This window comes from Gracilinanus agilis, chromosome 1 (assembly GCF_016433145.1).
Source record: "Gracilinanus agilis isolate LMUSP501 chromosome 1, AgileGrace, whole genome shotgun sequence".
Classification (NCBI taxonomy): domain Eukaryota; kingdom Metazoa; phylum Chordata; class Mammalia; order Didelphimorphia; family Didelphidae; genus Gracilinanus; species Gracilinanus agilis.
The window spans coordinates 636,674,482-636,691,189 of record NC_058130.1 but is presented as its reverse complement, the minus strand read 5'-3'; the positions used below and the strand labels follow the sequence as shown (position 1 = coordinate 636,691,189).

Below are 16,708 nucleotides of genomic sequence, written 5' to 3'. Positions count from 1 at the left end.
AAACCCCCTTTCTTCTCAGTACTCATTCTGGATGGGGTGTATAGGGTGGTTAGTGGGAACTAGCACCTCTGGTGTGAAGGTTTTCCATGCCCTTTTCAGGGCTGCCCATCCACCTTTGGTGTCCACCTTTCACCCAACTCTCACCTATGACTCCAAGAAGCTGTAGCCTCAACAGTGGCCATCATCTGGGCAAATAGGCCAAACCAGGTTGAGGGTAACCCATGGACCTCAAACCTTTTGGTGAGTTAGAAGGATGTCTACCCAGGCACGTGAAGACTTCCCCTGGCAGAATGGATAGATGAAAGTAATTTGTTCCAGGGGCCATGAAGGCAGCTAAAACAGGTGCTGTGGGAAATTATTCTTGAAGAAGGTTTGACTTTGGTTGAGACTTGAAGGAAGCCAAGAGGTAGAGGAACAGAGCTCCAGCTATGGACAATAGCCAAAGAAAATCTCCAGAGCTGGGAGGTGTTTTGCTCCAGGAAAAGCAAAGAGGCCAGTGTCACTAGATCAGGGTACATGGGGAGGGTGTGAGAAGTCAGAGGACTGGAAAGGGAGGGAAGGGCGGTGTTGGGTTATGAAGAACTTTAAAAGTCAAAGTAAGTTTCAGTTTTCCATTAGACCACACTCTTGTCTACAGTGCTGAGATATTGAGGGGCATTGGAAAGAGATCTGGATATCTAGTCAGAAGGATTTCCTACCCTTTCCTACCTGTGTGACCTTGGACAGATCCCTTCAATTCTCTGGTCTCAATTCCCTCTTCCTAAAAAATGAGAAAGTTGGTTTAGATGGCTTCTCAAACCAGCTGTCAAGCTATGATCCTAAATGACCTGAAATTCCCTTTTAAAGTCTCTCTCTTGGTTTGGGTTCAGTGATAAAAAAGAAAGTTATCATCTCCAGAAGGCTTTTGCTGGGCTCTGAGAACTTCCTCTAACCTTCTCCCTTTAATGATAGCAGTTAATCTGATTAGTTAGGGCAGCTAAGTTCAAGCAAAGTGGACAGAGCATTGAGTCTGGAATCAGGAAGACCCGAGTAGTCTCCGACACACGATCCTGGACAATTTGCATAACCTCTGATTGCCTCAATTTCCTCAACTGTTAAATGGGAATAAAGTAGTACCTACCTCCCAGAGTCATTGTGAAGAAGTGAGACAATATTTTACAAAGCTAGCACAGTGCCTGGAGTATGCTATATAAGTGCTAGCTAGCTAGCTGTAGTAGTAGTAGTAGTAGTAGTAGTAGTAGTAGTAGTAGTAGTAGTAGTAGTAGTAGTAGTAAGATTAATTAATTAATTGCTACCTTATAAGGCACTGTGAAGGGACAAATAAATTTCACAGGCCTGGAAACAGCAGAGAACACAGCAATGAAAAGTGCTTAGAATGGATGCTTTGAGGTCCTCGGTCCTGGGCAATCAGCAAGGTGCATAAGGATAACGGGCCAATGAGAGCAAGCTCCCAGACAAGAGCCAGAGGAAGGCCAGGCAAGGGCTGGGTGGAGCATTTGGTTGGAGGGCCAAAAGACAAATGGTGCCAGTTCCCAATGATGTTAACCAGGATTAGTGCTCATAAAGATGATTTTATTAGATTGAGTACCTAGAAAAAACCATGTCCATAAATATTGGACTCAGGCTTTTAAAAATCCTTCTTTGGCAAGTAGAATATGCTTTGTACTAAATTCTAAGGCTGAATTGTCCTTGCACAGCTGAATAGGGAGTTGGGTGTTTTATAAGAAAAGCTCTGGGCAAATCTTGAAAGTCCTCATTTCAAAAGGCAACTTAATTTCAGCAAAATCCTCACAATTTTTAGGAGCATTTTGGGAGATATTTTTGTCTGTTTTTGTCTGCTTCTGCTCCTGTATTCTTTAGCCTGGGTAAAGCATAAGCATGTGATAGCAAACCTGAGGCTAAAAACTTCCCTCTAAAAGATAAACTCCCAGAAATCCAAACTCTCACAAGAGAATCACAGGCAGCCTTGATTTATTTATTTTTTTAAGATAGAAAAGTCATAAACATACATTTCTTCAGAAAATACAATTATTAAAGAGTAGTTAATGTTTCAAATGATTTTCCCACATTATAAAATATTCATGACATGTATTATTTTTAGATCCACACTAAGTCATACTCATATTCTATTTAGTTAAGTCATCATCACCATCTTTTCATTAAATGGGCTGCCTTGATTTAAAAGCTTGTGACTTAGTAAAAATTGTCCCCACTCAACCTATATGATATGAGAAACATTGACCAAGTTACCCCAGATGGGAATCTGGGGCAAACATTTTGGTTTCTTTGTCTCACAGCAGCCTGTATTACATCAGAAAGTTTGTAGGCTATTTGATATACCAGAGCTCGGTTTGAAAGATATCGCAGTTTTAATGAATTAAATTCAACTTTAGAAGTGAATTGAAATAAATTATTTGATCAGAAATTATTCAGCTCCCTTCATCTCTTCTGTCATTCGATTCAATCCCTTGGAAGCAAAATGCATTTGATGGGGGCAAGGTAGAAAGCAAGCCTACTTTTCTAGTTGCTGTCTGAATCTTTGGAAGGAATGGTGGACTTGACTTGCTCCAAAACCCAAAGACCTTCGCCAGTTTAAAGAGCTGATTTATCACCCGTGGGCAGACACAGAAGTGAGTGAAGATGAAGACAGACAAAACCCATCATCTGCATTTGGGAGCTTCCCCCTTCTTTTTCATTGAGTCCAGAGCCCCAAGATTATTATGACAGCTGCGGTTTGCTTAAAGACTGTCAACTGTACATATGAGTCATCAACTGTAGTTCCACAAAGAAAAAAGAGAAAAGAAACCTGTCCCATCAAACATGTCCCAGCTGTTCCTCAGATCCTCTCCTCCATCAATGGAACTCTGTCTGTTCTCTGATCTCCCTAAATAAAGCTGTGCTTTTTTTTTATGAGAAAGGATAAAAATTCTGGAACCTAAACTCAGTGACTAAGCTAGATTTAGAGGGAGATTGAGGGCATAGGCAGGTTGTTCATGCTTGTTTCTTTTTCCTAGGACTACTACTACCACTACTACCACTACCACTACCACTACTACCACTACTACCACTACTACCACTACTACCACTACTACTACTACTACTACTACTACTACTATTACTACTACTATTACTACTGCTGCTGCTCCTGCTATTGTTGGTTCTTGTTGTTCAGGCATTTTCAGTCATGTCTGACTCTTCATGACCCATTTGGGTTTTTCTTGGCAAAGATAATAGAGTGGTTTTCCATTTCATTCTCCAGCTTATTTGACATATGAGGAAACTGAGGCAAACAAGGTCAAATGACTTGGCTAGGGTCACACAACTAGTAAATGTCTAAGGCTAGATTTGAACTCAGGTATTCCTGATTCCAGTTCCAGCACTCTGTCTATCCACTGTGCTTCCTAGCTATCCTTACTAACTAGCATTTATATAGTGCCTACTATTATATTCCAGTTACTGTACTAAATACTGTGTAAATATCATCTTATTTAATCTTCACAACAATCTTGGGAGGCAGAGATTAAGTGATTGGCAGGAGGTACTTAATAAATGCACTTTGATTCAGATAGAGCACTGGAATCAGGAAGGCTTGGGTTCAAATCTGGCCTTAGACACTTATTTAGTTGTGTGGTCCAGGAAAAGACTTAACCTCTGTCTAGTTCAATATCCTCATCTGTAAACTGAGGCATCATAATAGCATCAGCTTCCTCTCGTTGTTGGAAGGAGAAAAGGAGATATCTGTGAAGTGTTTTTACACCTTAAAACTCTATTAGAAATAGTAATATAAACAATTATCTCCATGTCAGTGATTTTAGTGAGGTGTCACAGTGGACAAAGTGTAGGACCTGAATTTGATATCTGCTTTAGTTTCCTCATCTGTAAAATAGGGATAATAGTAGTATCTACCTTACAAGGTTCTTGTGAGGATCAGATAAATGAAAATGTAAAAGATCAGCAAAGTATTTTGCAAATCTTAAAGTGCTATATAAGTAGTTGCTATCATTATTATTTCATTAGTGCAACTTATAGTCTTAGAGCAGCAATGGCAAACCTTTTAGAGACTGAGTGCCTAAACTGTGACCCTCATGATGCAGGTGAGCCCTTCATCTTACCCCAGACAGGGGAGGGAGGAAGTGTTCCCATTGGGCTTGCTTGGCAGAGGGGCAGATCATGGGAGAAATGTCCTCAGAGGCATGGAGAGGGGGAAGGGAGCAGCCCCCTCCAGCACTCATGCCATAGGTTCACCAACATGGTCTTAGAGAGTTGCCCAAAGTACACAAAGGTTAAATGACTTGCCCATGATCACAAGGTTGTTAAGTTTCCAAGGCAAGACTTAAATTAGTAGTTGTTCAGTTGTGTCCAACTCTTTATGATCCCATTTGGGGTGTTCTTGGCAGAGATACTGAAGTGGTTTGCCATTGCCTTCTCCAACTCTTTTTAAAGATGAGGAAACTGAAGCAAACAGGATAAAGTGACTTCCCCAAGGTCACACAGCTAGGAAGTACCTGAGACCAGATTTGAACTCAGGTCTTCCTGACTCTAGTCCCAATGCTCTGTCTACCTTACCACCTAGCTTCCTTTGAACATAGGTTCCTGATTCTTCCTGATTCTAAGGCTGATCTTTTAGCTGTTACTATGCTATCTTTTGGGAGTTCTAGAGAATTGCCAAAGTTAGAATTTTTAGGTCTTTTGCCTCTTTATGTATCTCTAGCACTTTGAATGGTACCTGATATGTACTAGTCACTTAATGAATGTTTTCTGATTGATGGATTATGAAAATGAATGATCAGAACAGATACTAGGATAGGCTACGAAAGTTTGTGCTATTTAAAGTTCATGTACCCCTTTCTCCTGATTTGTACATCATGCTGCTGTCCTCTACTAGAATATTGGTGGCTCATTAATCTAATCAGCTCCATAGTCTCTAAAAGCTCATAATTCACCAGCATGCATAGCAGGATGAAGTCCTTCCAGCCAGATAGTCAGTTATGACCTTCCAGTATGGCAGTGTTACATTTTTAAAGAAGACTCACAGTTACCTAGAGTTCTGAATTATATCCCATCTCTGCCCTACCCCCAAACAGGAAAGGAATGTCAAAAAAATCTGGTAGTCAGTGGTGTAAGTGTAGGTGGAAACTAGCCTCCACTCATTTTTGACAAAAGGTATAGAAGGCTGAGGACAGATGAGTGGTACAGTGGATAGTGAACTGGGGTTGGAATCAGAAGAATCATTTTCCTCAAGGAGGTAGAAAGTAAAGGTCAATAGGAGAACCCTATGTCCTTCCAGAGGGAATCCCTTATAAAAGAAGACAGTCTCTAAATAGTCATACAGCTAATAAGTGTCTGAGGCCAGATTTGAGCTCAGAACTTTCTTACTCCTGGCCCAATGCTCAATCCATGGTGCCTGAGAAACAGAGGTAGAAAAAAAATGGGAACTTCCCTTCAATACATTGGAATCAGGAACCCCTAACTTTGAATCTCAATTAGACATTTTCTAACTCTGTGATATTGGCAAATCACTTAATTTCTTCTGCACCTCAGTTTCCTCATCTGCAAATTTCCAAAGGAATGTCATTATTAATTGGGGGTTGGTGGTTCCCATCTACAATCTCTGTTAAAAAGGAGACTGAGGATGGTGGATGTCTTGAGCTTAGGAGTTCTGAGCTGTAGTCTAAGCTAATGGGAGAGTTTGTAAGACACCAGCATAGTGAACCTCCAGAAATGGGGGCCACAGAGTTGTATAAGGAGGATCAAACTGACTCAGGTTAGAAAACAGAGAAGTTCAAAACTCCTCAGCTAATCAGAATAGAATTGGGTCCATGTATAGCCCCTGTCCTTTCAGCCTAAGTAAGAGAGAGTGACTCAGGTATTTAAAAAAAAAAACAAGCAAAAAACAGAATAAAAGAAAAATGTCAGTATACCTGGTGACTTAGGAATAAAATTAGGAAAAGGAAAATGACTTAGGAATAAGATTTAAAATTAAAAATCATTTTAGCTTTGCTAAAATTCAATTGATAGACTGATTCCTGAACTTAGGGACATAAGTATACAAGATGGGAGACCAAAAATCAGTGATGCAGTTAATGGAGAAACTGTGCTGTTTTTCATATGTAAACATTATGGTGCAGACTCAGGAGCAGCAGAACAAACTCTTTTGTGGCTTCCCTCCCCAATGGAGTAGTCACAAGTTACCATTCTTTCCCCTATCCCCTTGGGGCAACAACATGCAACTGTGAGATCTGGCTGCATGTGATTTCGTCTGTGATTATTAAGCCAAGTAAAGCTCCCTGGTCTGTTGGGAGATTGGTTGGGGAGGTAGCAGGGGGAGGAAAAAGGAGAGGACAGGACAGTACTCTGGGGGGAAGAAAACCAGAGCTTCCTTAAAAACCAGAGCTTTCCATAAAACAAATGGCAAAATTATATAAGCCATGAGAGTTAAAGACTGCCTGGATTATCTATCCACCAACAAACCCACCCACTACATCAGTGAGACCCCTGCTATGAAACTAGCTTTTGAACATATACTCCCTCCTCCACCCCGGGGGCCTTTTTCTTCCCACCCTGGAAGGACAGTCATTAAGGAACATATGTACCATGGGAAAAAACAACAACAGGATCTTGTCCAAAGAATGAAAGCAGTTTAAACGCATTTATCATGCAGTTTGGGACAGAGAAAAGAGAGAATTGGACAGGAAAGCCAATGCTGATTGCCAAAAGAAGTTTCTGAAATGTATTTCCATGAGCTTCCAGATAGCAATGAAATGTTCCAGAAAAAATGAGAAGAGAGGAAAGTCTTTAAAACAATAAACTAAAAAACAACAAACCAGATCCCATACACATACACAACCAAGGCTGAATCCTTCTTTTGTGTGAGAGGAAACAGAATATGACTAAAGCAAATGATGAAAGGCAACATCAGAAGGAAGAAAAGAACCTGAAGGGAAAGATGAAGGGCAATGATGGAAACAGGGGGCATCTGGACATTGTCAGATTTTGCAGAAATGGACCCATTTGGGAAGAATCTTAGGATCAAAGATTTGGAGCTAGAAGAGACTGAAGAGGCCAATCAGTTCAACCCTTTCATTTGATAGATGAGTAAACTGAGGCACAGAGAGATGAAGGAACATGCCAGCATCACAATGGCTAGGAAAATCTGAGATGAGATCCAAGACCAGGTGTTCCTTTGAGGGCACTGAGGAGAAATTCCCATTTTTTTCATTCTCCCTCACCCAGGGTTAATGCTGAATTTTCGACATGCATAAAAACAAGGAAAGGAACATTTGTATTTCTAACCCCAGTCTAGAAGTGAATCAGCTAAATCTCTCCTTTCTCTATTCATATGGGCTCAGAAAATGGCAAATGAGGATTGGGGTGGAGATCATCTTGGGTGCAGCCATTAGGGGGAGAGGAAGCAAGTTTAGGATTCCTTAAAGTTTTTTTTCTCTGAAACCCTTACTCTGATGGAACTCCTGAAATGTCCATAATTAAGCAAAAAACTCCCACATTGGCCATGTTCAAAAATACTAATCTCACTCAGCATTGATAGCCCATCACTTATTTGTCAGGAGGTAGGCAATATGCTAAATAATTTGGTCCTTTGGAATTGTGGTTGATCATTACCTTGAGCCTTGTTCTTAAGTCTTTCAAAACTATTAGCTTTTATAGTACTGCTGTTACTACTTAAATTGTTCTGGTTCTGGTCACTCCCCTTTGTGTCAGTTCAGAGTGGAGTTCAAGTGATGCTTACTTTCCTCACCTTTTCAGCATTTGTATACATTTTTAACTTCCCTTCATCATAAATCTCTCCCATTTTTCCTCCTTTTCTTCCCTAGTATGTTTTCCTCCCACCCCTACATGTATACATACATAATACATTTCCTTTCTCTCTCTCTCTTTTTTTTAAATCCTTACTTTCCATCTTGGAGTCAATACTGTATATTGACTCCAAGGCAGAAGAGCAGTAAGGGCTAGGCAATAGGGGTTAAGTGACTTGCCCAGGGTCACACAGCTGGGAAGTATCTGAGGCCAGATTTGAACCTAGGAACTCTCATCTCTAGGCCTGGCTCTCAACTACTGAGCCACCCAGCTGCCCTCCTTTCTCTTTTTAAGATGATCAGAACATAAAAATCACTCCCAGGTGCTCCATCTTATTTGAATCCCTTTATGACCCCTGATTACATTAAAATTCTTAAGGATCTTTATTATATCATTCACTCTCTTCCTCTTGATTGCAAACACTTCATTCTTATAGAATTCTTTCCAATTACTTGCTTGTATTTATTTACATTTTTATGTTTCTCTTTGCTCTAATATTTATATTGCAAAGTTTTATCCAGCTCTGGTCTTTTCATCAGGAATATTTGGAAGTACTCAGTTTCATTAAAAATTAATTTTTCCCTGTAGATTTTATGCTTTATTTTTGCTGCATAAATGTTTTATAAGTCCATCATATATTTTGCTCCTTGGAATAACTTTGGTATTGCTGGGTCTAAGGATATGCATGGTAACAACCTCTCTGCACATAATTTCAAATTGCTCTCCAAAATGGTTGGATCAGTTCACAGTTCTACCAACAGTGGATTAGTGTCTCTTCTATTTTAAAAATCTTTTGATTCTGTTTTCCTGTTTCTTGTAGTCTAATCAAGTCATTCATTTCTATTTGGTTCATCCTGATTTTCAGAGAATCTGTTACTTGGGTAAGGTTTTGTACCTCTTATACCAAGCTATTAATTGTCTTTCCAAGTCTCTCCTCTGTAATTCTTATTTCTTTTCTAAGTCTTTCCTCTATCACTCTAATTTCATTTATAATACCATTTTAACTCATTTTTAAACTCTTGAATCATTTTGTCAAAAAATTCCAATTAATTTAATGGTTAAGATATATTTTTAAGGCTTTGCTTATAAGTGTTTTAGAAATACTTTCCCCTTCTGGGTCTCCATCTTTGGCATTCCTGCCCTCATTATAGCTCATTATCTCTCATTACCTTTTTCTGTTAAGTTATTCTTCCAGTGATCTATGCTGTACAACCAGGTATTGCTGGCCCATCTAGGGGGGTCCTGAGGGGTGAATCTGTGATTCTGACTTCTTTGGGAGATTCTCTCTTGCCTTCTGCTATCCTGGGTGAGATCTATGATATGTTCTGAGCAACCCTAGTCTGGGGGGTTCTAGGTTCTGGGTTCTGGGTCTATTCAGGTCCTAAGCTGCTATTCTGCGGGGAGGAGTGGCATTTGCCTATCTTGGACCTCTAGGTGCTGAGTCTGGGCTCCCGGCTTCTCTGGGAAACCTTTCCAGTTTGGCTTGGGACGATGACTGAGTCCACGGCCATCTCTAGATGTCTCAAGCTTCTGGACTAATTCAGCAGTCTGAGTCTGCACTTCCACCAAGAGCTTCTGGCTTAGGCAAATAGCTGGAATCTGTGATCTACGCTGGGTTAGCCTAATTTGGTGTTCTGGGGGCTCTTTGCCGTTGACTTGGGTGCAGGGTCGAGTCTGTGATCATCTCTGGGTTTCTCTGTGCTCCTGGCCTATCTCTGAGCACTGAATTAGGCTTAGTCTGCGGTCCCCAAACTACCCTTATTTCACAGTTGCTGCTCTGGTTTATTTGCCTGTAGTTTGAATTTATGACCCTGGCCTGGAAAAATGGCCCATTTCAATTTCTCTTCCAATTTCCCAATCATTTTGGGTCCGTTTGCTGGAGTACTTTTGGGAGATGCTGAACTGTACTGCTTCTTTCTACTCTGCCATCTCTGAGCCCTCTGGACTTCCCAATCCCAAGCGGTCTGAGGCAGGAGTTTTGTCCTGGATTGAGGCCACAAGGGCTAGGCACAAGAAGAACCTGGGGGAGATGGGGTAGCCTGCTTTTGTTCAGTGCAATGAGCACCCTTTTAAGTTTCCTGTCCTGGAGGAAAAGCTCAATGCTCTTACCTCAGTTATAGCTTTGAAAATAACAAATTATTATTTGTTACATGATATATGGAAAACAATCGCCATTGGCAATGGTTAGAGACAAAGTTAAGAGGATGAAAACTAAAAATGTGTCTGTCTGTTTAAAAGTCAGAGAGTCCCTTGAAGGCTGCATATATCTACGTGTGTTAGTACATTACACAGTCGCAATCATGGATATCATTAAATATGCATCAGATTACCATTTTTAAGTTTTGTTCAATCAGAACAGCGAACTTTATGGGGCTTTTACATGCAGACATATATGCTTAGTTTTCAGAATGAGTTACTAATGCAATATTACTGCTGTTCCCTTTTTTTAAATAAGAGGAAATATTTTTTAAATGAGGGGAAATATAAGGAAGTGTCCTACTGCCCTTTCAAAGATAGATGACTCCAGGCTGGCTCAAATATCAGCCTATTTGTCTAGTCTTTGGTGCCTGACCTAAAAGGAGCACAAGGGCCCTATTGATATTTTATTTTTATTTGTTTCTTTATTTTATAGACATTAAAGTGTTCCTCATCAAAGCAATTTGGTCCCTACACACTTCTAAAAGAAGGCCTAAGATAACAATAAGCCCAGCCAGAGTTAACAGTTGTGCTTAAGGTTCTCTCCATTATCAAAAATGAAAAGATGGGGGAATAGAAACACAGAAGAAAAACAACTGCTTGATCACATGGGTGGATGGGGATATGATTGGGGATGTAGACTCTAAACGATCACCCTAATGCAAATATCAATAATATGGAAATAGGTCTTGATCAATGACACATGTAAAACCCAGCAGAATTGCTCATTGGCTACAGGAGTGGGGAGGGGGCAGAGGAGGGAAAGAACATGAATCATGTAACAATGGAAAAAAAATTCTAAATTAATTAAATAAGTTTTACAAAAACTCAAAAAAAGTGAAAATAAAAAAATAAGATAACTAATAAGGGAATAATTAATAAGAAAATTAACTAGAATGATCTTCAAACAGACTAGACTAGGAAGTAAAACAGTATTTCCTTGCACAAAGGAAATCCACAAAGGTGGTGCCGTGGATGGAATACTGGACCTGGAAGGAAGACCTGAGTTCAGATTCAGCCTCAGACACAGTACCTGTGACTGGACAGATCTCTTAACTTCTCTTAGTCTTCTCAGCTGTAAAATGGGGAAAATAATGGGACCTACCTTTCAGGGTTGTACTGAGGATAAAGAGGGATAATTAAGCATTTTGCAAACCTTAAACCACTATATAAATGCTAGCTGTTATTATTCTTAGTAATAGCTTTATTGTAAGATCCTTGAAAGAAGGGGATTGTCTTTTGCCTCCTCTTGTAACCTCAGCACTTAGCCCAGTGCCTGGAACATTTTAGGTATTTAGTAAATATTCATTGGATGGAAAAATTGTCATCACAGTACCCAGAGCCTAAAAGATATCTCTGAGGGCACCTTGTTCAAAATCATCATTTTACAAAGGAGAAAAGTGAAATCCAGTCAAGTTATACAACTTGCCCGAAGTCACATACACTGAAATAAAACCTTTGAATCAAACATATGTTAGATACTTGTTTGCTCAACACTTTAGTTGTTATGGGAGAAGGAGCTCTTTTTGAGAGGTAGGATCAAATCTTTTTTTTTTTTTTAAAGACTTTTATCTTCTATAAGAGTCAATACTAAGTGCTGGCTCCAAGGCAAAAGAGCAGTAAGGGCTAGGCAACTGGGGTTAAAAGACTTGCCCAGGATCATACAGCTAGGGAGTATCTGAGGCCAGATTTGAACCCACGAAGTCCCATCTCCAAGTCAGACTCTCTATCCAATGAGCCAATTAGTAGTCCCTAGGAACTGAATTTTAGAGAAAATTCAAATCATGTGGACCTATTTGGAGAGGAGAAAAGAAGGAAAAGAAAGGGGGAAAAAAAACGAGGAGAAGAAAGACATGGGTAGAAAGAAAATATATAGCCAAATTTTAAAAAAGAGATGGCTTACTTCTACAAGTTTTCTGGTCTGTGTTCAGAATATATCCTCGTTTGCATCTGCAAAGGTACGAGCCAGGTGTGTTGATGCAGAAGTGGGCACAGTTATGCTCCATAACATTGCACATATGGGCCACTGAAAGGGAAAATACAAAAGACATCGTAAAAATGGATACCTTATTCAATTTAATTAATTTCAATTCAACAAATTTCTCCCCTCTTCAATCTACCTTTACAGCAGAAAAGTAATTTTTCCAAATATGCAGGTCTGACGATGCAGTTCCCTCCTTCAAACTCTTTTAGTGGCTCCCTGTTACATGCTTTTTTTAAACCCTTACCTTCTGTTTTGGAATAACCAAGTATTATTTCCAAGGCAGAAGAGTGTAAGCCCTGGGCAACTGGGATTAAGTGATTTGCCCAGAGTCACACATCTGGGAAGTGTCTGAGGACAAATTTGAATCCAGGTCCTCCCAATACTAGGCTTGGTGCTTTATCCACTAAGCCACCTAACTGCCCCTGGAACCCTATTGTCTTAAGAGAAAACACAATGGATCCAGTTGAGGATAAGCACTTTACATATATTGAGTTCTTGGATCACAACTACATTGTCAGGTAGGTACTACAGGTATTATTATACTCCTTTTACAGAAGAAATAGGTGAGACATAAAAAAAGTTAAGTCACTTGCTCATGGTTTAAGAGGTTAAACAAGTTACTTATGATAAGAGTAGATTGTCGGTCAAGTCAATAAGCATTTATTAAGCACTTAATATGAACAAGGCACTATGTTAAGTTCTGGGGATACAGAGAGAGGCAAAAACAATCTCTTCCCTCGAGGAGTTTACATTCTAATGGGGAGATGACATGTCACTGAGGAGGTACATACAAGAGCTACACAGAGGGACTAGGAGGGAATCTCAGAGGAGAAGGTACTATTATTTGGGGGAACGGGGAAAGACCTCCTTCAAAAGGTAGGATTTTAATTCAATCTTGAAGGAAGTCAAGAAAACATGTAGAGGGAGAAGAGAGTAAAATTCTTTTCCCACTATACCACAAAGTTGCCTCTCAGGCATTTAATGCTTTTACAAGATGGCAGCTTGTAAGATGGCAACTAGATGGCATGATGGAAGACTCATTTTCCTGAATTCAAATCCAATCTCAGATTCTTATTAGCTGGATGACTCTGAGAATGGCACTTAATTTGTATCTTCTTTATCTCTAAAATAGGAATAATAATAGCACCACCCTTCCAGGCTTGCTGTGAGGATCAAATGAGGTATTTTTAAAGACCTTTGCCCAACATAAAGCGCTATATAAATGTTAGCTATTATTATTGTTGTTGTTATTATCTGAGGGTGAAACTCACAACAGGGTGTGAACTGTAAAATTTTTTTAAAATAAAAAAATCTGGTGCACATTCCCAGGTATCATCATCACAAAACAGAATCAATGATCCTATACCCACCCTTTCCATTTTGAGTAAAGAGCCAAACATTTGGCTCATCCCATTAACTTTCAAATTCCTGACCTGCTGTTTATGGTCCCAGTGGATCCAATCTGTTAATCATCTATTGATCTAGCATCTGTTGATGTAGGAAAAACTTCCTGGCAATTTTTATTGTTCACTTGTTTTTCAGTCATGTCTGACTCTTCATGACCCCCATTTGGGGTTTTCTTGGCAAAGATACAGGAATGGTTTGCCATTTTTTTTCTCCAGCTCATTTGACAGATGAGAAAACTGAGGTAAACAAAGTGAAGTGACTTGCCCAGGGTCACACAGCTAATAGATCTAGGATCTATTAGCCTTATTCTTATCATCTATCATCCTGATTCTATGACTCCTCTAGTCTCTTTTTTGATCATTGGCTATCTCTAATACAGCTGTCCCCCCAGACCTTCTGTGGCATTTCTCATTCGTCATGTAGTTCAGCACAGCATTCTGTGGTGAGTCACATGAACTAGTAACTAATTTATCAATAATTAGGATTATATACTATTATACTGGTGACTTAACACTGATTTTGTATTGATGGGTCAATATGTAATAAAAGGAAGGAAAAATCTGAGTCCATTCTATGGGACAGTTGGTATGAATACATACATGAGTGTAAGGGGTGATTTTTTTTTAAGCCCTTACCTTCCATCTTAGAATCACTACTGTATATTGGTTCCAAGGCAGAAGAGGAGTAAGGGCTAGACAATGGGGGTCAAGTGACTTGCTAAGGGGTGATTTTGAATATATACCTATGAAAATTACAAATTTGAGTAAGGGAAATTTAAAAGAGGTAAGGACAGGTAGGTAGCACAGTTGATAGAGCACAAAGCCTGGAGATGGGAGGTCCTGGGTTCAAATTTGGACTTGGTTACTTCCTAGCTATGTGACCCTGGGTAAATCACTTAGCCTCTACCTCTCTTTTGCCTTGGAATCAATACTTAGACAATACTAAGAAAGAAGGTAAGGATTACAAAAAAGGTAAAGATTTGCTAGATTGGTGACCAAGACATTACTGACAAATAAGCCAGCCTGAGTTAGATGGCATTTTCTGACCCTTCCTACTCTGAGCTCCAGTGATTCGAGGACAACATATCATCATCAACGTAGTGGCTAGCCTTTATATATAAAAATGTGTATGTATAAATATATAATATAGATATATAAATAAGCATATAAATATACAAAGATGTATGTGTGCATGAACATATACATATATATCTTTAAAGTCTAAAAATATTTATCTCATTTTATCCTTACAACAAAACTGGGAGGTAGATGCTCTTATTATACCCATTTTACAGATGAGGAAATGAAACCTAAAAGAATTAAGTGACTTGCTCAGAGTTATATATAGTAATTTGAGGCAAGGTTTGAAATCAGGTCTTTCTGACTTCAAGTCTGGCCCTTTATCCACCATGCCAATAAGTCTGCCACAGCAGCAAAGCCAAGACCAGATGCCTTGGCACCACCATATGCTGACAAATCAAAGAATTTAAGTTGGAAAAACTTAGTCACCATCTAGTCTCCACTATAAAATACCCAACAAGTCATCTTTTGCCTAAAGACCTTCAACAAAGTGGGTCTATTCAACCTTTAGATAAATCTAATTGCTAGAAGGGGCAGCAAAGTGGTACAGTGGATAGAATGCCATGTCTAGAGTCAGGAAGACTCATCTTCCTGAATTCAAAACCAGTCTCAGACACTTATTAGCTGTGCAACCCTGGGCAAGTCACTTCACTTTGTTTAGTTCAGTTTTCTCATCTCTCAAATGAGTTGGAGAAAGAAATGGCAAACTATTCCAGTATCTTTGCCAAATTCTGGGAGGATGGAGCCTTAGATGCAGCAAAACTCCAAACCTCTGAAAATCCTTCCACACCAATCAAAAACAAAGTGCTTCGGGGGGACAGAAAACCAAATCTAACAACAGGACAGAGCTGGGGGATCCTCCTGCTGGACCCAACTTAAAAGGTACGTGGGGGGAAAAAAGCCTGAATTCTTGAACTGTCGACAGGGTTCAAGGGAAAGGAAGAAGGAAGATCCCAGGACCCCTCCCCCATCTACTGTGCTGAGTCTCCAGTGGTTCCTGGAATCTCTGGGCAGGCAAGGGCACTAGTCCGGAGGTCTTGATGGAGCATCTGTGCCAGGCTCAGGTTGTTGAACACAGACAGCAGGGAGGCAGCCAGAGGAGAAGTGCAGAGAGGGTAGCCCAGTTGCAGCCCAAACACTCAGTCTTGCCTCACCCCTTGTTTTGGCCTCAGGGCATATCCAGCTCTATAGATCACCTCCACCCTGGCTTAATTTTATCAATAGGGCAGATAAGAAGTCTTCAGAGGGCAGGGAAGCTCTAACACCCTTTCCCCATAGACTGTACTGAAAGCATCTGTAAGCACCTACTCAGATTCTGCTACCAGCTGTGGAAGATCTGACTTCAGGGCTCATTAGCCTAGTCAATCAGCAGAGCAGAGAAGAAGCCCCTTCAGGTCAGAATAGCCCAAACCCACAGATCCAGCAAAAAATCAGGGGAGTAAGATTACAGCCAATTACAAGGGGGAATGAAGGGAAAAAATATGAGTAAACAACAGAAAAAGAAATTATAATTGACAGCTTCTATCCAGGTAATGAACAAAGAGCAGATGGAAAAGAGGAGGACCAAGGAACACCAAGAAAAAACACAGAATGAATTGGAAGCAGGCTTTGGAAGAACCCAAAATTCAATTAACTCAAGAACTCAAAAAACAATCATGAGAGGCTGAAGGCAATTGGGAAAAGGAAATACATGAACTAAAACATGAAAATAATGTCTTGAAAGCCAAAATTAACCAGCTTGAAAATGAGGCAAAGAAGGTGAAAGATGACCTACAAAGAAAATCAGACCAGAAGGAGAAGGATGACCAAAAAGCCAGGGATAAAATTCATTCTTTAAAAACCAGTATCTTTGCCAAGAAAACCCCAAAAGGGGGTCATCAAGAGTAAGACATGACTGAAAAACAAGTGAACGACAAAGATTGCCAGGAAGTTTTTCCCACATCAAGGTTAAATTTGACTCCTTTCTACTGTCTCCCCTCCAAGCCTTACAACACAATTCTGATCCTTCTTCAATTTGATAACCCTTCAAACATATGAATGCAAATATCTGTTCCTACCTCCCTAAAAAGTCTTCTCTTTTTCAGGCTGGGATGTGTTAGTGTGAGCTTGCTTGTATGTGTGTGTATAGGACTGACGTGTCTTAGTAAGGCTTTGTTAGAAAAAGAAAAGTTCTTTCAGAGTTTTAATAATATCAGTTGGCATCAATGCAGAATGTCCCATAAGTTTT

General features: G+C 39.9%; 1 protein-coding gene across 1 annotated transcript in view; it reads right to left on the bottom strand.

Moving 5' to 3' along the window:
- Positions 1-16,708, bottom strand: part of MATN2 (matrilin 2) — a 198,920-nt gene that overhangs the window by 108,187 nt on the left and 74,025 nt on the right. The window contains exon 3 of the mRNA XM_044683928.1: positions 11,915-12,037. Within this exon, the coding sequence (XP_044539863.1) occupies positions 11,915-12,037 (123 nt within the window). The remainder of the gene's footprint in view (positions 1-11,914; positions 12,038-16,708) is intronic.